The sequence below is a fragment of the Genypterus blacodes genome, unplaced genomic scaffold (genome assembly GCF_046128005.1).
Source record: "Genypterus blacodes isolate CSIRO-AG114 ecotype Tasmania unplaced genomic scaffold, CSIRO-AGI_Gbla_v1 ptg000141l_1, whole genome shotgun sequence".
Classification (NCBI taxonomy): domain Eukaryota; kingdom Metazoa; phylum Chordata; class Actinopteri; order Ophidiiformes; family Ophidiidae; genus Genypterus; species Genypterus blacodes.
Window position 1 is genome coordinate 994,665 of NW_027466943.1, and position 24,065 is coordinate 1,018,729.

Consider the following 24,065-nt stretch of genomic DNA (forward strand, 5'->3'; position numbering starts at 1 on the left):
TTTTTCCTAGTCTTCCCTGAGAGCTTTGGGCGGGGTTGGAAATGTTTCTGATTTTGTGGGCCTGTAAACCCTCTGATGTGATATGGAGCTATACAAATGAAGTTGACTTGACTTGACTAAATCAACAGGAACACAAATGTGCTGCAGAAAACATCAGATATTCAGAACTCAAAAAAGTGCTTGGTGCTGAATCAATCAGAATTAGAAATGGAGTAATAAACTTTGCTTTGTGTCAAAAGTATGCAGCAGTCTGATACAATCCGATATATAATAACATAAGACACTTTGGATAAATTACATTCAGTAACCAGAGAGAATATAGTTGGTATTAGAGTTATTACATAATAGTGTAGATAGTTCAATTCTGGATGAGATTATTTGGGAATTTCTCACACATAACATGAAAACAAAAAAGAGAAAAATATATATGAAACAATTTTGTTCATATATAATTGAAATTGACGGAGATTTAAATACGTAATAAGTTACAAAAATGCCATTAAATGTGGCACAAATATGTAACATCATTTATATCAACACAACAAAGAAAGAATGGGCCAATCACTCGATTCATTGAGAAGATCAGAGCATGGCACCATCTAAGTAGTTGAATGGTCACTGTTTTAAATTTGGGTTTCTGTTTATTGATATTTAAGCGAAACTATTATTTACACCATCAACTTAATAACACAACAACATCAACATACTGTGTCATGCATGGGTATACCTGTGTAGCTCAATTAATGTAAACACAATTATACATACAGGTGTTTGACTTGTTGCTTATATGATGGGAAAGCAATTTTGTAAGACTGTTAAATATTGAATGTAGACTTCGGAGTGAGTTTGTGTGCATCTTTGTTGTTGTTTGCCTTGGTGATGGAGATGGTGATGATGAGATATGTCTCATTAATGAGTTATACCTGAACAGTAACATCAGAGCCTGGAGGAAAGTGCGGAAGTTGTTGTGGTGATTAATTGCTGTATCCTCATTCAGCTCAATGTTACCAAACACCTAAGAGAGGAGACACAATGAGGTTAAGAGAGTTTTACTGTCAAAGTAATGTGAATCATATATTTTAATAGGACACCACTGTATCACAGCCTACAGGACTAAGTTCAGTAGCAAAACCTACCTGCATCCCAATGATGGCATAAATGAAGAACAGCATAGCAATCAGCAGGCAAACATAAGGCAGAGCCTAAAGGGAACAGAGGGGAGTCAAAACATTCTATTGATCACCATTCATAAGGATGTTTGTGTTTATGTTTGCAACAAGTTCTGTCTTTATACTGTGATGCATCACATGTGAATGTGGAGGGTTATCCATTGACAAAATGTGTGCACGTGTGTGATGATGTGTGGGTACTTTGAAAGACTGCACAAAGGTCCACAGCAGGATACGGATGGTGTAGCCCTGCCTCAGCAACTTTATAAGTCGAGCGGCTCTGAAGAGCCTCAGGAAGCTCAGGTTCAGCAGTCTGTCCTGTTATTGACATGACACATTATCAAGCACTTATCAGTAAACTAGACCTATCACTAACTTATCAGCACTGAATCATTCAAATGCTCAATAATTCAATTGGTTTCCTCTTATTGGTTAGGTGACATATTATTGACCCCAAAGGTTTAAATGTACTAGATGCACTTAATATCTGCATGGAAATACAAAAACAATTACTCCAGGTAACTGTATAATAAATATACTGTACTTGGAATAATTACCATAATTATCTGTAGATGTGTTGATTTCAACACCACTTAACCTGAAAAACCTGAATCCCTTTACTATGGTCAAAAATACTATATATTATGAAAAGTTCAAAGTCTCCAAGTTTTCAACAACTAATTAATATCTCCCTCACCCTTAGTTTGGAAAGAATGTGGCAAAGTACAACATTGTCCCAACATTGTCCCAGGGCTACATTGTCCCAACGCTACAAATCAGCATGTTTTCTATCCTACCATGAAATTAATTGTTTTATCTGGTATACCAGCTGATGCAATAACAGATTAAAGCAATTAATTTCATGGCAGGAGAGGCATGCTAGACACACTGGGACCATGTTGTGTCTTTAATTTGAAACAAAGCAGCAAATAGTAACACCATGGTACACAGATGACACTCCAAAGCATTGAGCCAAATTCTCATGCTATGGGTTACAATGACCATCACCAGGAACAAACCAGTCTCCTACTTTGGGCTTTAACTGACACTGAGGGGAGAAAAATGGTAAGTACATCATTATGGGCTGTATTAAAGGTTGAGAGTTCATATCTAAGAGTTAATGCCAAGGTTGAAAACACCATCATGATCAGACTGCAGACTCTTCTGGGGACTTTAAATGCCTCTCGGGTGAGTAAATTGTCCCTACATAATGCCCATTCTGGCAGGAAGCTGTAGTAAATATTGCCTGTCATGTGTTTGAAAACATCTTGTGCTGATGATTATGTTTTCTTTCAATGTAACATTCACTCAGGCAACCGTTTGTACATAATTTGTATATCGTTGCCGTTTCTTTTAATCATTTCATTTGATTACTATTTTGATCACTTTTCCTTAAATTGCATATCTAAGGTGTTATCGTTATTGGTGGGATTAAGCTTCTTGTTTGAAAAGAAAGGCCTTAGCACATTGGAAACATCAATTCCCAGAAAGCTGCACAACCATTGAGGCTCAGTCTGAAAAACAGCTGAAGGTGCAGCACTCTGAATACAACCTTATGTAAGTAAGGCAAAGTAATTACAACAGAAAGTAACTCACCGTAGTCTAGAGGATTTGGACGAGGAGATGGTAACACCGGTGAGGACAATCAACAAAATGAAAATGCAAAGAGATAGAGACAGAGATAAGTTGATTGAGAGAATGAGGGCGAGAGAGAGAGAGAGAGAGAGAGAGAGAGAGAGAGAGAGAGAGAGACAGAGAGAGCGAGAGACAGATAGAGAGAGAGAGAGAGAGAGAGAGAGAGAGAGAGAGAGAGAGAGAGACACACACAGAGAGAGAGAGAGAGACACACAGAGAGAGAGAGAGAGAGAGAGAGAGAGAGAGAGAGAGAGAGCACACGAGAGGAAGGAGATGAGAGAAAGTAGAGAGGAAAGGCGAGACAACAGCAACAGTCATATTGCACAACATAAACTGACAGAGCTCCACAAACACAAAAATGTAAATACATTGGGCCACTACATGTGTCACACATTTATACAGCTAACTGCATTGTACATAACAATGTCAGTGTCAAATGGCACAATTCACAACAGCATGTGGCTTTGCTTTAAAAGCAAATAAAAGATACTGAAACATCTCAGGTGCTCAAATCTTATACAAGAAATCAGGCAACGCCTTTTTCACAATCCTCTCTTGTTTACTCTGGGCCAAGTCATTGCCTTTGATTAGATGGCAAGGAAACATGTTTGCATAGGGTGTATGGTACAGGCCGCTTTGTGTATCACTCTCCCTGCCCAAGCACATAACCATGAAAGCTGTGTGATATGGATACAATGCGTTTAGCCTTGCTAAAATGTGGGTACAGTGTACGGGGAAGGTTGCTCTTACATTGATTTCAGTGACCACGATATCGGTGATGCTTCCCAATACTGTCACAAAGTCAAAAACATTCCAAGCGTCCTTTAGGTAGTTCTGGGAAAGAGCAGTTCCAGGTCATTATTCTGTCTTAATTACTCAAGTAAAAAAATACTGCTTCTATGTACCCACCAGTGGACCAAAGGCAATGATCTTGAGGATACATTCCAAAGAGAACAGGGTGGTGAAGACAATGTTAAGGTACTTCAACATTGCTTCATAGTAGTCTGGTGCTCCGTGGAACTGAAAGAAACATAAATGGAGACAACAATCTAGTTTCATGACAGATCTTCGGGATAATGCTCTCTGTTCCGTTGTGTTGTCATACATTTCCATCGTGTTGTCGCTAATGTTCATTGTGTTGTTGGCCGCTTCCGTTGTGTTTCTTCAATTTGCAGCGTTTTTGTTAATGTTGCATGTGTGTCGTCAAATTGATGTATGTGCGACGTCGGTTTTTCTAATGTTGTATATGGTGAGCTCTCTCCGGCACCATGCAGACCAGTTATAACAAGTAAAGAGGCGTGAATATGTGACACAGAGGCGAACTTTCCAGTTGCATGTCCAATCTGTTATAAGGTTCAGTGGTCATTATAGGGAAAAGAATTGACCATAGAATGTCATGATTGATCAATTGGAAATGTAGATAGTTGAATAATTACTGTTATTAATAATTACTGTACTGGTAATAATAACTCTACTGGGGCCTCGGGATCTTACGCACATAGGTTAATGTTGTTTGCCATAACCATACAGTAAAGTAACGTTTACTGTTCATCCCCATATGGAAATTTGTTCCCCAGGGGGGACATTGTAATTACAACCAACAAAGAATATATTTGGAAAGTTACATTGTATTTCGCAATGTAGTTTAATAATTATTGTAGATCACGTACCTTCATCATGAGCACCACAGTGTTGAGCGCAATCATAATCATGATGGAGTACTCAAATGGAGCTGAGACCACAAACTTCCACATCTTGTACTGGAAGGACTGGGTGTTCTCCGGCATGTAGCGAGTTAAAGGCTTGGCATTAATTGAAAAATCAATACAAGCCCTCTGTGACACACAAAGACAGACATTTATGTCTTTGTCAGTATCATTTGGCAGGTTAAATACTCTACGAGTCATTCTTGTTGTATAGATTTCTAGATGCGCTATCTTTAAATGTACAAGACTGTCTTTCATAGCATTCATTTCATGAATGTGTCCCCACTTACACTGGGACACATTCTGTGTGACCTTATCAAAAGCTTGTATTGCAATAGTGCTCTCAGGATTGGCATAAGATATAAAATATCATGCCGGGATACTCGGCTGATGTGTGTTAATTGTTTGGGCCTCAAACACATAAGTTGCCACTGAGCCTTTGGATCTGGCAATTGCTCAAGATCCTTCAGTGCTGACTGGCATAACAAACTAACCTAACAGAGCTTGAGTCCTACAGGTGGTTGCAGTGGGTCATTCATGTACGATTAGCATAATTGGTTATGCTAATGTATCCCCACGTCATGCCCCTTGCTCATTCGTAATGAGAAAGAGGTGACTTCTTGCAAGACAGATTAATACATAGAGCTCAAAATCTCTTTGAGGTTAAAGGCAGATTTGATCAAATAAACTTAGAGAAGCTTTAATTGTTCTGCTCTACCTCATTCTTTTCCAAGCTGCACTCAGACAAGGCCTTGTCTCCCTGCTCCTGAAAGGTGATGATGATCAGAGCGACGAAGATGTTGACAAAGAAAAAAGGGAAGACTACAAAGTAGACCACGTAGAAGATGGCCATCTCTATCCGGTAACCTGGACTGGGACCCTGGTTTTCAAAGGTGGCATCCACAGAGTGCTTCAAGACACTACAAGGAGAGTTCAGTCAATAAACAAAACAACAGCAAAAGAGTAAAACAAATGTCAGCAAATGTGCTCTAAGACTTTTAATATCTTAAAAAGTATAAGAATGGATGGATTATTCTTAACCAGTCAATGACACGCCGTACATTTCTTTTCTTAATACAGAAATTATGAATAAAGTGAATGTGTAATAGCAGTGATTTTGATATTCAGCAATAGGGGATACGAAGGCTTATTCCTGTTAAAGGAATGTATTACACAGTTTTCCCATCCAGCTAAAGATCTTTCACAAAAGCCCTCAGGTTGAGTTGTGAGCTGGTACACAACAGCTGCACAGAGTAATGCCTGATGAGAAGCAACGTAAAAGGAGTTACCCAAACAATTACTATATTAATACTTATTTAAATCATGTCTGCAATGTGACTACTGAATATTACACATTTGAAAAATCTTGAAGTTGTGCAGCATGACCCATTAAAGGGCAGAGAAGAAGAATAAAGTGTACATGTTGGCTACAAATTGTTTGTTAAATTTTTTGTCATTTTAAAATGTGCTTTTCTTTAGTCCCACTTTGTTTCTTAGGTTTTATCTGAGTAACCTCATTTTATAATGTTTGTCAGTATAATATTGAACATTTGATCAACTTACGTGGGCCAGCCCTCCCCAGTGGACACAGTGAAAAGAGTCAGAAAGGCCCACAGCACATTGTCATAGTGGAACTCATATTTCTTCCATTCCCTTGGCATGGCGGACACTTCATCGTTGTCATAATCCAGGAACTGCCCTCTGGAAGACATTAAGGCAGTAAGGACTATGGTATTACATGCATAACAGAAAAAAGGTTATGTCACATAAACAACATAAAAAGCTCCCTCGGACATTAAATGGTATTTTTCATGGTTTTGTCCAGCACTACAAGTCAAACAGGGAAGCTGCCACTCAGGTGAGCTCAGTGTGACACAGTCATAAAATGCCACATCGGTGAGATGAATAGAATACGTTTCGGTTCACTATTGTGAAAGGATTTACAAGTCCCATTTTAGAGACCTGCAACCACAAACGGAATAAGAATGTCAGCCCCCAGAGTGCATATTATTGTACTATCCACAATCCATGCAAAAGCAAATATAAGCTACTCACACTACAGTGGTCTGGTAAAAATATTTACAGTAGCCAGTGTTCGACCTCTAGCACAGGAAATTTCAATATGTTAAGAGGTTCCGAAAATCTGAAAAACCAGCTTTTGTCTTGATTGTACAGAGTTACAGTATGCGTTCTAAGAAACAGGCATAATATTATCCAAGAATTCTGGATGATTTGCTGGCTCAGTGGAGCAAAGATTTACTTTAGACAGATGCCAGAAGTCTCCTCATCAGTGAGTATGACAATTAGTTTACAAGCAGGCAGTTGTATTTTCTGTATATTCTATATCCTCTATGAGTTATCTTTAATGAACCTGTGAGCACCCTCTGATTTACTGGTTAAGCACCCCTGGTGAAGTAAGGTGAAGTAAGAAAATAAGGAATTGGTAGGTTTAATTCCTCAGTGTGTGAACCAACCTGCAGTCCTTTTCCAAGCCCTTTGACTCATCTGTGCAGTAGAAGAATTTCCCCTTGAAGAGCTGAACAGCAATGACGGCGAAGATGAACATGAAGAGGATGTAAACGATGAGGATGTTCAGCACGTTCTTCAAGGAGTTGACCACACAGTCAAACACAGCCTGGGGACACATGCATATGTAAACATTTGGTTTATAAGTATAGAGTAAAAACATGATAATGTGATTGAGCAAAGCGCAATGGTACATTTATATTTTATTCAAGCACTGTTAACCCTCTTCAATATACAATAACAAACAGCACCTTAAGTTTCGGCAGACGCTTGATAGTCTTGAGAGGCCTTAGCACTCGGAGAACCCTCAGAGACTTGATAGTGCTGATATCTTTGCCTTTGGTCCCCCTGAAAAAACAAACAAAGTTAGAGCATTCATTTGGCAAAACAGCAAACTGTCAAGCAACTTTTACACGATTGAATATATAAAAGACAGATTAATAATTTAAATTCTTGAATATAGGAAACAACGGAGAAGTTGGAGTCTTGAAGTCTGTTGGAATCTTTGTTGTATTAAGTTGGATTCTTAAATGAAACATGTCTGTTACAGCTGAGCTCTGAGTGTTGCTTATTTATTGCATGTGCTATCTGGGAATCACATGACAGGCTACGTAGAGTCCTAAGACCTATACAGTGTAAACTAATTTCACGCAATGTCGAACAGAGAAAACATGCATCAATCAGCTTTATTGACATTTCTCAAGTAAAATATGTAGATACTCCATTACTTTTCATGAAATTCAAGACCATTACTCAACACAAAATAAGTCAGTGTGATTATTCACAGATTAAATTGCTGCATGCTATATTGTCACTAGGCAAATTGCATATATTAGTGGAATGAGATATGTGTATTGACAGACAAGTTAGATCAACACATTCTTTACACCACCACAACTGTGCAAGACTCAGTAGTATTTTTTTTCCATAATTTTTCTAATCTTTTTTAATGCGCTACTTCTTAAATAGCATTTCATTTGACCTTCAATACGATTATAAATAATTTTTTTGATTGGATCGTACTTTTACTCAAGCGTTTTTTTCTAATAAGCAAAATATACTCATAATCAAGTTATCTATTTCTATGTTTACTCAGCTACAGCTTTGAGGTATTTCATCCACCCCTGCTTGTAACATGGGGTGTCGCTTATTCATTTGGCAGGAAATCAACATTACACTCTATTGTGGAATGATCTACTGGTAAGCGGCAGTCTGTTAAGTGGTAGTCTTATCTTCAGAAACATTACTGGTTAGCATTAATAAACAGGCCAATATGAAGAGAGAATTCAGGAAAGTAAAAGTAAGTTCTATAATTAAAAGACAGTAATGTGTAATTTCAACCATTAATAATAAAGCCAAAAATGATATATTTAAACTTAACACTCCAATTTTTAGAACCACAACACTAGTGAGGTGTCAGCTAATCAACATAGATCCATGTAATATAATAACATTTGTTCCTGTCTTTGCGATCCCTCTACGCCACAGGTGTCAAACTCAAGGCCATTTTATGTGGCCCGCGAGAGCAAAATAAACTAAACTAAACTACATTTCCCACAACGCATGTCGATTTTGTGACCTGCGAAGTGACATCATTAAAATGCTGCATTTCCACAACAGCGTCAGATCAGCGTTTAACGAAGGTGATTTTCTGAGTATAGATTCTCGGATATTTTAGTGAATGATTCTTTCATGTAATCTTCATCTGTGAGCGGCTTTCCGTGCCTTACGATCTCCACAAATCGATCTTCTTGCTCTACCCAGCTTTCCACAGCAGTATCCAAATCGATCTTTTAAGTTCAGCTTGGTACTTTTCAGTAAATGCTGTGTGTCTGTTCTGCAAATTTCTTTGAAGATTTTGCCTTTTACCTCTCTCATTTATTGTAAATTTTCTTTAATTTCTCTCCATTTAGCAAGCACATTATTATAATTTTTTGTCTCCTGTATTGTTGTCAGTGAAAGCAAATTGTAACTGTCCAGGCAGAGCTTTGTTCCTCCAAGACTTTTCTGGAGTTATCCACGAATAGTGACTCAGTTCAGATTACATTTCAACAAAGATGTGGAAATGTATGGATATGTACATTAAAGATAATTTCTAGATCTTGACTAGTTGTTTTATATATACCTTATTGTTATTGATTATTGTTGAAATTGCACTTGTTTTACTTAAGAAATTTCAGGTTGTTCACAACATGTTTTGAAATCGATAGTTAAATAAAAGTAAACATTTGAAATATGAACTTGTACCACTTTGCAATAAAACAAAGGGAAAACTTGGAGTTGTCCATTTAAAGGTTTTTTTAATAATCCGGCCCATTTGAGTTTAAATTGGGCTGAATCTGGTCCCAAACTAAAATGATTAACCCCTGCACTACGCCATCACCCACATGCAGCAACTTTCATGCTCTGGTGCATATTAGTCAGACATGCTTTCAGTAAAGAAGTGACAAGTATATAGGACAGTAACACAGAGGGCTCAGGGAACAACCACTTAAGGCATTCTGATAGCTTTCAAAGAAATCCTCAACCAGTAATCTGATATATTGAGGAGGGAGGGCAACTTTCAATTCAGCTGTCTGTAATGTGACATGACTTAGACTTTAAGAAGGGGAAAGAGCTGCAATGATAATGACGATAAGGCCAGAGCCCAGAGCTCCCCTCATCTTACTGAAACCAGAACAGGTGGGTCCGAAAAAAAAGCACTTCTCTCCAAAATCTCTTCCCTCTCTCTCTTTCTTTCTAAATTTGAGGGGATTATTACTCAGCAAGAAGGATGCAAAACAATTGCAGCTTTCAATTGAGCAATGTTAAAGCAGTTATGAGGAGTCATTAGGTCTGATGGCCATGGCCTTGGACTGTGGAGATGTTGATCATATTGTGTTTTTCCCACATTCCAAAACTACGTCTCAAAACACACTATCAGCGTTTCAAGCAACAGACTGGAGCCAACGTCTTTCCAAGGCTCCATGGAGACAGATTTAAACCTGAATAAACATTTGTGGAAGATTTTCACATCCTTTACACATCTAACAACTGATGACTGGAGGACAGCAAGCAACATAACTGTGGCCACATTCTGAAAGCAATACGACACTAACACCATTTGCAATTCAGAATAATGTGAGCATTCTGTATTAAAGATGTATTAACATTCAGTTTTTTGTAGGCGGAGGCAGGTTTCAGTTGAAAGCTGTCAGATAAAAATGACCATTGTGTTAAAAAGGCATTTGATTCAGTGCAAAACGGATTTCATTGTTCATATACATGAAGCTGGTTTAAGCATAAATACAATGAGAGTTAAAGGGGTTGGTTTTGCGGAAGGGGTTAGGGTTAGGGTTAGGGTTTGGGTTTGGGTTTGGGTTTGGGGTAGGTGTCGGGGTGACATAGGGGGGTTCCCCACCTGGTTATACCTTGTTGCAATCTACTTGGGGGAAAACAGTGGTAAAACAAGGTACAGCACATTTATGGATGCTTCACACACAAACAAAATAAAGCATATGTTTGCATCATACGACAACACCAGAAACAGTTATATTGATGAAAACAGATGTAAAAATATATTTTGGTTGGTAGCAGACAACTGGTTCATCAAATCATCACTAAATAACAGGCTGCACAAAATTAAATTATGCCATAAAGGCACAAATAACACATGCAACCTGATGCAAAATGTTTCCTCTTATCTTTACTGGTAGCCTTTCATTGATCAAGGCTGTGCTACAGTCTGACGCTGCTACAACTTCTCAGTCTCAACCAAAAAATCAAAGCAGACCAGAATGACAAGCCAGGAGATTTTCTGACGAAGAAAAATCTCGGCATCATCCCCACAACCAAATCCAGGTTATCACTGGCATCTGAGGCTGACATTCAAAGGACAGCTATGCAGTTTACAGCCTCAAACATGAAATGAACGAAAATGCTGCAGACTTAACTGAACAATTGGGTGATTCTAGTAAGAGAGGTGAGATGACACAGACTGACGGATCTAGCTTTGATGATGCTGGTTTCATCATCCTTGCAACAGGCAGCTGATCAAATGAGATCAAAATGAGTGGCAGGCAGGATGACCTCCAGGGACATGCAACCTTCAGATTCAGTCACTACCAATACCAGAGTAACATGGAGCTAATAGCCTTTGCAAAAAATGTTGTTTTATCCTGTTTAGAGTATCAGGTGTTTCAAATTTACAGCATAAGAGCAGTTAACATAGAAACACAGGCTCTCAATCACAGAAAAGTGTGGAGATTAAGAAAACACATTTGCAAAAGCTACCTTTAGAGCCATTGTATATGAATACATTCCTAATGACAATGCCGAGGCAGACATACACAGCTTATCTGTAGAACATATTGCCTGTAAATGATGTTAGTAGTAGTCAATAAGTACTCATTAAACCTTGCACATGTGTCAGACATGGCACATATCCCATGCTTAAATCAACAGATGTGCTCAGCCCTCCAACAGCAGCTTACAACAGTCTGCCTATGGGGACTTAGTAATAGAGAATGTAAAACTGATGGTATCATTCCAGTCCAAGCAGTGCGATGCCGAGGTAAGAGGAATGGGAATGATAAGAATGATGAGCACACAGAGGTGACGCGTCCCTCTGTAGCAGAGGAGAACATGGAGAAAAGAATCTGTGTTCAAGCAAATGAGGATTAAGAAAAGGACGACTGGATGTGGACCATAAGATGTGAGTGTGTTCCGAGCCCAATACTTTAGACTGCAAAGAACACCCGTCCTAACAAGCAATTTCACTTCATATACTGTGTCTTACGTTCAAAGATTGTACTTGTTTGTACCCCACATTTCATCACAAAATAACTCTCAATATGCACTGAACATACACAAATGTTGGATAATTTGAGGGTAGATTTTGTTCTTTAAAGTACATTTATAATTAAATTGACTAATGGCATTCAACAGGAAGAATTTAACTGAATCAAACATTTTTCTACACCAGTGGTTCTCAAGCGGTGGCACATTTACCACCAGTGGTACTTGACATACCCCATGGTGGTAGGGCAGATAATATTGGTTAAGTTCTACAATAAAACAAACCATTGGCAAATTATTGCCGATGGTTTGGCAATAATTGGTTTGCCAAACCAATTGGGTTTCATCAAGGATTAGTTGATTATTATTCCCCTTTTTAGGATTGTGTTTTTAATAGTGAAACTTCTCCCATGTTTAAACTATGTACATCTCTTCTATGTGAGTGTCATGTAAGTTTTTCATGCTTATACTGTGAACCTCACAGTTTCAGTACAACACACATGCTTGCAATAGGTTTCCCTCTGGTTTTTTAGGCCAATTGGTGAGGCCATTTTTTATGTTTTTGCTTGTTCAGAGGCAATTAAAAAAGTTTGAGAGCCCCTTTTCTTTCCAATAGGATGGCATTGTCCAACACATGTCCATGTTTTTGATCAAAAAACTTATTTCTATTGAAATAATAAGTGGTTATCTTAGCCCTGTTGGTGAATGTGCTTTAACTTTAATGTTCCATGAAGAAGTAAGATAGAATATGTTAGGAAATTGCTTGTGTTTGCCATGTATGCTTTCTCTCACATACATACAGATCGTAACACAGACAGGCAAGGTGAGAGAGATAAAGGAGGCATTACCCCATGAAGCTCCTTCAAATCCCGGGCACAGAAATAAGGGAGAGGATCACATCAATAATACACTCTGACAACATACACACACGTATAGAGGTGCATGTGCATGCACAGATGTGCACACACTTGCTGGTCGTTTTATATTTCAGGATTTTAGAGTCATTAATTTGGTTCTAATTGCAAGTTAGGGTTCTGCTTCAGTCATTATCAAACTCCTGCTTCATAAAAAGATGTACTTTTACACATTAGCAATATAAACCATACACAGGACAGAGAAAATACAGCAAAGTTTTAAATGTGTCACTGTGTTAGTTGTTGTCATCGCACAACATATTATATATAGTCTTCAAGGCTTTAAAATAAAAGCATCTAATTCCATTTACATACAAATAAACAATAAGTGTCCTGTCCTCCTATTTTCTCAGTGGTATCCTTACAGCCTTTTAAATATATTTGTATTTTCTAAATGCTTCTGAATATGCTGTTTTCCACTATCGTTGGCGAGATCTGCCATTCCAGTGCAAATGTGACATATACTGTAGGTACAAACACAGAAACCTGCACTGCACATGTTGACTATGGAACAGACAAAAAGCCAATCAGTGAAGATCTCTTGCCGTCATGGTGATGCATGCACCAGTAGTCCACATCATGTCTGATTCTTTCTAGTAGTTGTTTACGTAGTATCTGTTTATCAACAAGTGAGCCATACATCTATTAGTGTTACCCTTAGCCATAAGGCTAAATGACCACAGGGCTCAGCTATGGCTCGGCTCAGTCATCAACCAATATTGGAATAGTTTCCCCAAGTCGACCATTTGGTGGTGCATTGCTTCACATCTATGATTTACTTATAAGTATTATCAAATGCACTTGAACAGATGTCACCCAAAAACAATTTGTAGTCATTGAACTTACGAAAATGCAAAAGCCACCAGCGCCCCACTGACCACTATGAAGTCTAGAATGTTCCACAGGTCTCTGAAGTAGGCTCCAGGGTGAAGCAGCAGTCCAAGGTCCACCATCTACACCAAAGAAACCACTGTTATGTTGGTCAGTCTTTCTGGCTACCAAATGCAAGGCGGTAGAGTGGATTAGTTCTTGGTTCAATTTTATTGCATTTTATTCCATGGACTCTTCTTGGAATTGTTATGGAATTGACTGACACTGTGATAGTCTAATAATTAACATGGTAATTAAAATGATAAATATTTCATGAAGCAATTTATTTCGAAATTGCGGCTATTGCCAATGTGTTAAAATAATAAATATAGATTTTCTTTAGTTTTGAATACAGATTACTTATATTTAAATAGTGTTCATTATATTAGAATAAGTTTAAATGTTCAGGTAGAAAGGGACAGTGTGGCCAAATATCCTAAAATGCAGCTTATTTCTTTTCTCTGTCTCTCTTTTCCCCCCTCTTTCTGTATCAAAAAACAATCTCCAAAATGTCCCATAACTGTGCACTCATTGTCATGTCAAATGCTTTCTTCAATAAAAATATATCAAAAAATAAATACAATGCAGCTTAGTGTTTACAGAGAGGTGAGGCTCTGGCACAGTGACTGCTCTACTGTTCTCTCCACATTCATCACAATAAAGTACTTTCAGTAAGTGGGAAATCTAATGAGTCGTGTGGCTCGCCACCAGGAGCAACTGAACAAAGGCCAGCAAATCAATTCTGATTAAGTATAATTAAATAGATAGTCATCACAGTTAAACACAGACAAAGATAAAGTGTAGTAAAAAAAACAACAGCGATAGATCCCATTAGAGTAATCATCTACCTTCTTACCTTCATCACCATTTCAAAAGTGAAAACCCCGGTAAAGGCGTAGTCTAAATACCTAAGCACCTGCACAGAAGAGACTGGACATCAGTAATGTAACTAGTAAACAATACACAGCAAGACATAATACAAAATTCATTAACAATAATTATTTGTAATATTATTAGTAAATAATGGTATATGGCTGTGTTTGTGAGAGAGAGATCTATAGGAAGTATGATATCTGTGCTTTGACCACCTAATTTCAAGCATTTCAAGCATCGACTCTGCTTTGGCTGTTGGCTATTGCTAACATGCCAGAAATCAGTATGAGTTTACAAATACGTAAGCAGAATATTAAAATGTGTATTTTATATGGGCATTGCATGTCTCACATTGTTGCGAGGCGCATTGGTCCAGACAGGATCCTCTGCTGCCAAAGCAATACTACTCATTGCAATGACAACCAAGATGGTCATCTCAAAATAACGCAGGGTCACAATGTAGTGACATAATCGCCTCACCCTGAGGGGGGTAGAGAGAGAGAGAGGGGGGGGGGGGGGGGTAGAATGTGGTAGACAGAGATATGAATGAATCCTGTGAGGATGTTGGGTTATTTCTCAAAAAAGTTCATGGCATGCTGAAGGACCCATCCCACCCAGGACACAATCTGTTTAAACTGTTGCTCTCTGGCAAACGTGACAGAGTAATAAAAACATGGACCAACAGACCAAAAACAGTTTTTATCCCAGAGCCATAATCCCACTGAATGCTGCCCCAACTAGATTCTGCATGCAATCCAAATGAATCCCAGCAATGTTCTGTGTGTGTGGTGATTCTGTTGCACTTTTTCCTTTTAGAGCAGGGGTGGGCAAACTTTTTGGCTCAGGGTCCACAATGATTTTTAAAGTTGTTGTACATTTCGTGCAGAAATTGGTTTAAGCAGCCTGGTATTTCTCCTGTTAAATTTGGCTACCCATTCATATTTGTACCAATATTCGACGGGCCGTATTAAAAGGCGCAACGGGCCGCAAGTGGCCCATGGGCCGTAGTTTGCCCATCCCTGTTTTAGAGTCTTAGTCTAGTAAGTTTATTTTTATGATTATGACATACTCTCACAAAAACAAGCAAGATCCAAAGTCAAGATCCGATTCACAAGAGTGTTAATAAAAAATCTTATACTAATATGTTGAATCTCATTATGCTGTTTGTGACTTGTGTGTGTATTAGCAGTTTATGTGAAGGCTCATCCGTATCAGATGTTACTGATTTTAAAACAAGATGTTCAGCAGCCTTTAGTCAAACCTGTTGATGAATAACACACATGAAAATGTGATAGGTGAGTGCATCACAGAATATTAAAGTCATCTAATTTACAACAAACTATTTTGTTCACTGGATTCACCACAATATTTGTCTTCATCAATGTCGATGATTGAATGCATTGGATACACATATACCCACTTTTCATGAAAAAACTGGATCAAAACAGAAAATATCAAAACAGAAAAAAATTATAAAATTATACAGTTGATATCATATCATATAGCTAGATAGAGAGAGAGAGAGAGAGAGTATAAAACTGAACGATTTAGGCCTTGACTCACGGATTGGCTTGTCCAAAGATGAACATGGAACTGTAAGGCAGGATGGGTTTGGGTCCACTTTGACTCAGATCCTCCAGGGTCTTCTCATTCATAGGCATTGTCTCACAGTCAATACTGTTCACTGTGAAAGCCAAGAGTTTGATCACTACAAAGCATGAATAAAAACTAAAGTTGAAGGTCACGCAACACAGAGCTGAGCATACTCTCATACTGTCAGGGGACTTCTATCTGCACAAAAACACAATAGATCATTTGTTCTGGAATTTTGTTCTCCCAAATTATATATGCAACAATTTGGCATTGGATCCCCAACAATCTAAACTGTGATTCAGAATGGTAGATAGATACATGCCAAGAAAAGAATTTCCATAAACATCTGCATCTGATTTCTAAATGACATAAAAAGTGGTCCCCTCTCCTGGGTTATAGTAATGGCACAGTTCCATTTATCATCATGTACCTACACTAAAGTTGTAGGTGCTCTTGTTAGTTGAAAGATGACACTACTAAAAACTGTTAATGAAATAACATACTTTGCTGAATTCTAAGGCTGGTCCCTACTCCAAGTGTTTCAATACATTACATTATATTAGTGCTCAAGCCGCACTTGGCAAACTAGAGTCTCCAAATGACGATCATTGCCTAGATGTAGAAACATAAGCAGAACATATTAGTCCTCTGTTGTAACCTGAGGGATATAGAAAATCCAAATTACTAGTGTACTTGAAGTACTAAAGCTTTGTGCCAAGGAACTGAGAAAATACAAACACTTATTACATATGCATTCTGCTTGATGGCCTGACAAAAAACACATTTTGAGTGAAGGGTCAAAGAAGAGCATGTGAACAGTCAGCGTAAGATCAGTTGATGCTAAAGGGAAAGCAGCTTTTAGACTGACTTGGTATAAGCTGGGTCTCTCCAGGCGGGGAGGTGATGGTTACAGGAGGAACCTGGGTGGAGGTTTGGCCAGAACGTATAACGTTCCTCTGGTTGTCTGAGTCCTCGGGTCTGTCAGAAGGCCAGTTGGGCACCTCAGAGCCTTGCTGTGGAGAGATGGCCAGGGTCTCCCCCTCAGAGTCACCGCACCTAAAAGAGATATAGCTTAGATCTTGATTTACTTAATCACGGTATGAATAATACAAGTGGCGAAAAGCAGGCAGACCTGGTAATAGCATTAACAGGCCAGTAGAAGTACCTTTCAATTAAATACTACAAAGTGCAGGTTTAAGTATATCCAGGTAAAAACTTATTGAAGTAGTTCCTGTATTTCCTGATTTCCTTCCAATAGCTAAATATGAAACATCATTTGGATTTGGTTACTGTTGGTCATAATCTCATGTGCTCTTGTGGGTTATAAATGAGATAAAACCATTCATTTAGCACAAGTATTTTGATCTATACCTGTGACTGTGGGTCTTTTCTCTTTCGCTGGACTCCTTTCCTTCAATAGTGGAGTGGCCCCTGGATCCGTGTGTCCGATGTCTCCTCCTCTCTCCATTGGCTCCACTCTCACATCTGGAACTCCTATCTCCATCTCTATTACAAGAGCGGCCATCTTTATGGCGGGACCGTCTCTCTCCTCTCCCCACGCAGTTCACTGTCCCGTTGCCTTCTCGGGACTGCCGATGTGAATGGTGGTGTCGATGCTCCTTCTCACCTGTGACTCCTCCACCGTCATCCACTGAGCTCTGGTGGTGGTGCCTCCTGCCTCCCTCTCGGCTCCGGGATCTGTCACTCTTCCCTTCCTTGCTCCGGCTGCTGTCATGGTCTTTGGAGCGGCTGTGGTGGACATGGTGCCTCACCTCTTTAGTTGTTTCTCCGTTATCATTGGTCTCTTCCCTGGGTTTACCTCGGTCCCTGTGGCGGTGATGGCGCCGTGGCTGATGAGGAGGAGGAGGAGGTTCAGTTGCAGTCTCGGCATCCTCTGGCATACAAGACTTGTGATGGTGGTGCTGGTGGCCTCCCAGCAAAGGCCCATCACGTGGTTCAACAACCAGTGGACGGTCCAGGTGGGTGTTCATGTCTGGCCGGATGTGGAGGGAGAGGCGGATATGTTCCTCAGGGTCTAACTCATTGTACAGAGCCTCACAGCTTGCTCGATTCTGCTTCCTCAACTGGTTGGCCCTCTGCTCCCATACCGACATCCCCTTCATTGACTTCTGCTGCTCCTTGCTAGAGGTAGAGTGGAAATAATAGACATTTCAAAACCACCAGGACTTTGTAATATATAACACATAGACTCTGAGTTTGAAGTATGAGATCATCATCACAAACCAATCACATCAGTTACTACAATGTAGTTTCAACAAAGGATACAACATTCGACAAAAGCATTCAAACCTTCGTTTCATTTTGTTGTTAATATGCATGTTAGTATGCATTTCATGAATTTATGGCAGAAATCTGACAATAAACCAGCAGATTTCATTTTAAACCTTGTCACGGCACACATAGTCCCTACATGCTGAATGAGTGATAAGGGTGCAATGATGCTTTCAACACAGCAAACCTTTGCATCCTTTAATCAGAACAGTTGACTGTGGAGATGGCTCATCTATGGATATGCCTGAACGAAAGCCAAGCATGGCCACATCACCATGCTTTCACATGCTACTTTTGTCTGAAATGGCTGACTGCATGCAAATTTGATGATTAAAGAAACAGTACTGTATCTTACTATGATTTTTGTTGCAGATTTACATATTACAATGCCATTTCCAATGAATCAGAGAACTTCTTCACATTACTGTGAAGTAGCAACACAAAATGTATTTCTATAAAAGTAATTATGTGTTTACATTAAAGTTAGTCTTTTGGTAGATGCTTTTATCCAAAGCGTCGTACAAATGAGATTAGAATACACAAGCAAAGATCTATTCCAGCGGCTACTCGTAATTACTATATCACGGCATCATCCTGGGGTTGCTTTCTCCTTACTCACCCTTTATATGTGTAACACCTCAGGAACAAGCACACTACATATACACTCAAAGCAGTCTAGTTTAGATGTTGACAGAAATATGGCACTGTAATCACTTAACTAACAGACAAGCCCACAACATGGAGTGTAAGAACAGAATATGAGGAAGCTCTTTTTTATTTATGCAGAATGTGATCATGTATGTTTTCACGCAAGAAATCGTCATTGACCACCCTGCTAGCAGGCGGTTGGGTTTACCTCAGGTAGTGGTGGACTGGGGTGCAGACATAACTCCTACAAACACATACAGGGCGCAACATTGAAATAGACAGAGGGAGAGAAGTAACTTCGAAGGCACAGAAACAGGTTACAACAGACAGTTAGACAAAAGCACAGGGGACAAATAAGCTTCAGAAAGTGACAAAGGCAATCACATGCAGAATGGAGATACAAAATAACACAAAAACCCAAAATAAACTGTTTTTGGAAGAGGAGGCAGGGAATAATGAAGACAGATGACAAGGATGCTGAACACAGAACAGACTACACACGGGTGCTGCAGTGCAGAGTTGCATAGTTGAGCTTAGATTGGATGGTTATTCATTTTTGGCCTTGGGTGTGAAATGTCATCGCCATTGAGAAAATGGAGGGACAATTTGAGATGGACTCAACTTTTTCTTTTTTAACCAATGTCAGTTGTTTAAGCTTACACCACTCAGCACTGTTCCTTAGAGTTAGAGTAAGCGTAGGGTTAGGTTTAGGGTTGGGGTTAGCTGTGTAATCTGATTTGAGAATATAGGAAGGAAATCTCTGTTGCTTGCTGCTGACAATTTCTGAACAACAATTGTAGCAACAATTCTGAATGAATTAACAATTTTGAAAGTCTTGCTGTCTCATTTCAAGGTATTATTTTAATTTAGGAAGGTCATAATGTTGTGCGTAAAATGTAAACAGTAACAAACAAGTATCAGGTAATGCAACCGTGTTCACTGGAGAGCTGGAGAACTATTTAAAGTTCAGAGCTGGCGGCTAATATGTTTGCAAATATTTATGGTCAATCTTGAATATAACTATGTTTTAGAGAACTCTCCTATCTATGGCTTTTTAAGCAGGCCCCTGTGACACATTTGTTTACTCCTCTGCTGGGATTTAGCACCACAGGCAGCATGCACGCACTCTGCATAGACACGTCGTGCTGATATATTTTATTATTGCTGGGAGCTAAGTGTGCACAGTGAAAACTTCAACCCTACCAGAGCCATTTACGCACAATTAATCCCCCCGCCCTCTTTTTCAGCATCCCTTGTTTGGATGTACATCCCCACAGCTATGATTGTGAGTCACCAAGTGTCTGTTTTATTAAACGCAGCTTCTCTGAATCTTGGGTAAGGGTTAGACAATTGAATGACGACTGAAAATGCGTATATTACAATCATGCAACGTAACAAATCATATTATGAATTATATTTGTCAATCACAGTTAACAATGATCACTGACAGACACAAGCGAAAATGAGACAATAACAATACATGAATGGAAATATGTGGAGAGGGAAGAACTGCTGTGTTCTTTTATACAACTCCACAAACAACAATAACATGATGGTAAGGCCAGAAGAAGACAAGGTTCAACATCAGGGCAGGTATGAGAGAAGGAAAATGGAAGGATTTAAACGGGATAAATTGTAACAGAGAGGTCATAACTCACAGTGAGTTAACGCTGCAGATGGATGAGCTGCTAGAGTGCGCGTTACCTCGACTGCGTGTTAGAAAACTGCACATGCACAAAACAAAAATTGGGGAAGGGGGACATCATACAGAATGAAGTCAGAGAAACAGCCAGACACCATTCTACGTCTCTCCAGCTTCCCTTTTGTCCATTACAGGTAAATGTGATGGACAATCTAAAAAGAGAGTCTCCTAGACTAACTACAGACAAGGCTGGGGCTGAACTGTAAAGGAAATGTTAGACAAATGGAACATTGACAAACATTGTAACTTCCATAATGAAAGCGTTGCTATCATTCAGTATTTGTGAAATTAGCAAGGCAAAAGTCCTCAGGTTCATATCTGAGATACTAGGGTGAGCTGATTTTAGCTATGCAAAGATTTGTTTTAGAAGTACAGGTGTTTGGAGACACAATTGATGTCATCGGTGGAGGCAAAAGTATATTTGGCTAAATCATGTGCTAGAGTTGTAATGCTAGTAAGAAGCACTAAACTGGTCTGTTTTCTAAATCTCCCTGCTTAATCGGTCAGCATTAATCTTGGACTATGCAAAGACGTTGTTGAGAAGTCATTAGCATTAGCAAGTATTAAAAAAAATGACCAAAGGCTCTTTCTCACTAGTAAGAAAAGAAAGCTAAAAACACAGATTTATCAGTGTTTGGCAATTTTTACACTTTTTAAACTTCAGTCTAAATACTGGATTAACTCCACTGGTGACATTACTATGACAACAAACAAATAAATACGTGTGGGAATATGTGGGAAACAAGAATTAATTCGGAAAAAAACTACAGTGATTAGATCACAGGATCTTAAAGTCAGTGCAGTACTTCTGAAAATTGTGGGTTTTGTTTATCAGCCAATTAACAAAAGAAGACACAAAACAAGAAAAAGACATGTTGAAAGGAATGAACAAAACAGGAAATAGACACCTGAACCAAAAAGAAGAAAAATGGGAAAAACGTCTCAAAGATCTACACAGAAATAGACAGGAAAAAACAAAGAGAAATTGCTGTTTTAAATGTTATTTTGTCTTTCTTCGTATGTTGTTGTGCTGGGGCTTTGTACATAATAGTACTAATAGGAGCATAAACAACAATACTTTCTATTGTAATTTCCTCTATGTTGGAGAATCAGTGAATTAAACTAATTGACAGATTCCCTGTTGAGTTTTCTTGTTTAACATTCAGTGCCATTCTTGTCTTCCTTTATTGGCACATTCTTACCTTTAACTCCACAATATCGTCACAAATATTGCTCATGCTGTTATATTGGTGAATAGGGCAACCTCTGATGTAAAGACCAGTTTAAAAAAAACACATATCAATACAAAAATATATTACTAATTATGTTTTCACCTACATCACCTAAAATTGCCAATGTACATAAAACTAGATAGTACAGGGAATGTGTGTGTTATTTAGTTTACCTTATGAACTTGAGTAAAAACAAATTACAGCAGATAATAAGATAAAACTTTATTTATCCTGAGGGAAATTGCTGTGCAACAGTTGCAGTACAGTAGAGATTAAAAAGAAAAAAACAAGTAGTGATTGTTGTGTTTATTGTGCCTCCCAGGACATGGATCCCTCTGAGGACTATGCACTAATGAACTGGTTTAACTGGATACAAATCTGTTCTGTTACGCACAAGCAAGTACCCCAAACGTACTAAAAATTCCCCTTTGAGTCTTTAACGTGTGTGTGTGTGTGTGAGTAAGAAGACATGAGATATTATAAACCGAACAAAGATCTTGGAAACTTACGCCGTGATGGAAATATTAGCGGCCGACATGGGGCTGACCTCCTTCACCTCCTTGGCCTTCTGGAGGGCAAGCTTTTTATTGATGGCCTCCTCTTGCTCCTCTTCATCCTAGAGAGCATGCATGCACACACAGTATACGTACAGTACAAACAGAACATGCATTCATAATTCATAGGTTGTGACCTCAAACTAACTCTACAATGTGATTTATCTGGCCTGCATTAGATTTCTGTGAACCAGACCTGGCTGATGTGCATATCTACAAGCAAGGGAGCCACAGCAGAAAAAATGTGGACAATCATTGTTTTGAGCTCATTGAATTCCATTTGTTTTCCAACTTAAAATTAAAAGCAGCCAGAAATTGAAATAATTACAATGCTTCAGACATTTATGCATAGTTCCACTTGTTCCGCTCAGAACAAGATTCTATTTTACATGTTTGATATATAATGCCCTCAGAGTCCCAATGCCTTTAATCTATAGTCCTACTATGTTTATTCTCTAATCAGGGGGCCTAAAGTCAATCATAAATCATACTAGAAGCCAGTAGAGGGAGGCCAAAATGCTCCCTCTTTCTGGAACCTCTGCTGTGGCATTTTGGACTAGTTGCAGGCCAGATAGGGTCAACTGGCTAATCCCTGTGTACAGGGAGTAACAGTGGGCGGGAGGTAATGAAGGCGTGGATGACTATTTCCAGATCACTGAAGGAGAAGAAAGGTTTTCTTTTAGAAGTAAAGAGGTATCTTTTACTACCACATATTGCAGTTTAAACTCAAAGGCAGAGTCAAAAGTCTACCATAGTTTTTGACAGAGGGTAAGTGGACCTGGGCTGCTGGTTACCTTTATGGAAGCTGGGGGTCCAAAGAGAATGACTACAGATTAATTTTTTTTATTTATTTTTGTTAATTTGGAGGGAATTCTGAGACATTTAATGCCCTCAAGGTAATCTCTGAGGCACTTGAGATAAAAGTGATTGTTTTAGTTTTAGACATTGAGCTGGGTGTCATCAGCGTAGAAGTGGTAAGAGGTGTTTCTGGATGATTTTGCAAATTGGGAAGATCCAAAAGATCCAAAAGATCCAAATGAATTAGTATAGTGCAGTTACTGGAGTTGAAAGTGAGGAGGCCGTCATTAGAGACTTTCAGTAATGCACACTCTGTGCTGTGAGCTGTGCTGATTGGAATTTATCCAGGATGTTGTCTAGATAAGATAGCAGTAGGGATAGAATGGCCTTTTCTTGAGCCTTGGAAAGAAAGGATAATTTTGAGTTGAGTTTGAGTTGAGTACTCCTGCGTTGGATTGGGCTTTATAGAAACGGCTGGACCCCAGCATTTTGAAATAGGATGGGACAGAGCTAATGGCTGGAGAGCTGTTCATGATGAAGAGGATGCTGGGACCAAGTATTTTAAAGAAGTCCTTCAGGGGACAGGTGGGGACAATGTTCTCAAGGAAATATATTGCATACTTCCTTATTTACCTAGCTCAGAATTGTTTAACCGTTTCTATGTGATTATATATTTTGAATGTTCTTCATCAGTGGTGAAATATTAACAATGGCAAACAAACAAAAGATCAGTTTCATTAATTGAGTTACTAACTAAGCTGTATCTCAAGCTACTTT

The 24,065-nt window shown here is 38.9% G+C and overlaps 1 protein-coding gene across 1 annotated transcript in view; it reads right to left on the reverse strand.

The window, feature by feature from the left end:
• cacna1ba (calcium channel, voltage-dependent, N type, alpha 1B subunit, a) overlaps nucleotides 1-24,065 on the reverse strand; it is a 100,293-nt gene that overhangs the window by 15,787 nt on the left and 60,441 nt on the right. The window contains exons 18-39 of the mRNA XM_076165127.1: nucleotides 22,446-22,552; nucleotides 20,661-20,726; nucleotides 19,211-19,246; nucleotides 17,441-18,204; nucleotides 16,931-17,149; nucleotides 16,033-16,153; nucleotides 14,821-14,950; nucleotides 14,453-14,512; nucleotides 13,573-13,679; nucleotides 12,661-12,672; nucleotides 10,437-10,460; nucleotides 7,288-7,384; nucleotides 6,985-7,145; nucleotides 6,074-6,211; nucleotides 5,229-5,430; nucleotides 4,475-4,639; nucleotides 3,714-3,824; nucleotides 3,555-3,638; nucleotides 2,766-2,771; nucleotides 1,371-1,487; nucleotides 1,137-1,202; nucleotides 924-1,015 (exon numbers count right to left, since the gene is read on the reverse strand). Coding sequence (XP_076021242.1) covers nucleotides 924-1,015; nucleotides 1,137-1,202; nucleotides 1,371-1,487; nucleotides 2,766-2,771; nucleotides 3,555-3,638; nucleotides 3,714-3,824; nucleotides 4,475-4,639; nucleotides 5,229-5,430; nucleotides 6,074-6,211; nucleotides 6,985-7,145; nucleotides 7,288-7,384; nucleotides 10,437-10,460; nucleotides 12,661-12,672; nucleotides 13,573-13,679; nucleotides 14,453-14,512; nucleotides 14,821-14,950; nucleotides 16,033-16,153; nucleotides 16,931-17,149; nucleotides 17,441-18,204; nucleotides 19,211-19,246; nucleotides 20,661-20,726; nucleotides 22,446-22,552 — 2,885 coding nt within the window. The remainder of the gene's footprint in view (nucleotides 1-923; nucleotides 1,016-1,136; nucleotides 1,203-1,370; nucleotides 1,488-2,765; nucleotides 2,772-3,554; nucleotides 3,639-3,713; nucleotides 3,825-4,474; nucleotides 4,640-5,228; nucleotides 5,431-6,073; nucleotides 6,212-6,984; nucleotides 7,146-7,287; nucleotides 7,385-10,436; nucleotides 10,461-12,660; nucleotides 12,673-13,572; nucleotides 13,680-14,452; nucleotides 14,513-14,820; nucleotides 14,951-16,032; nucleotides 16,154-16,930; nucleotides 17,150-17,440; nucleotides 18,205-19,210; nucleotides 19,247-20,660; nucleotides 20,727-22,445; nucleotides 22,553-24,065) is intronic.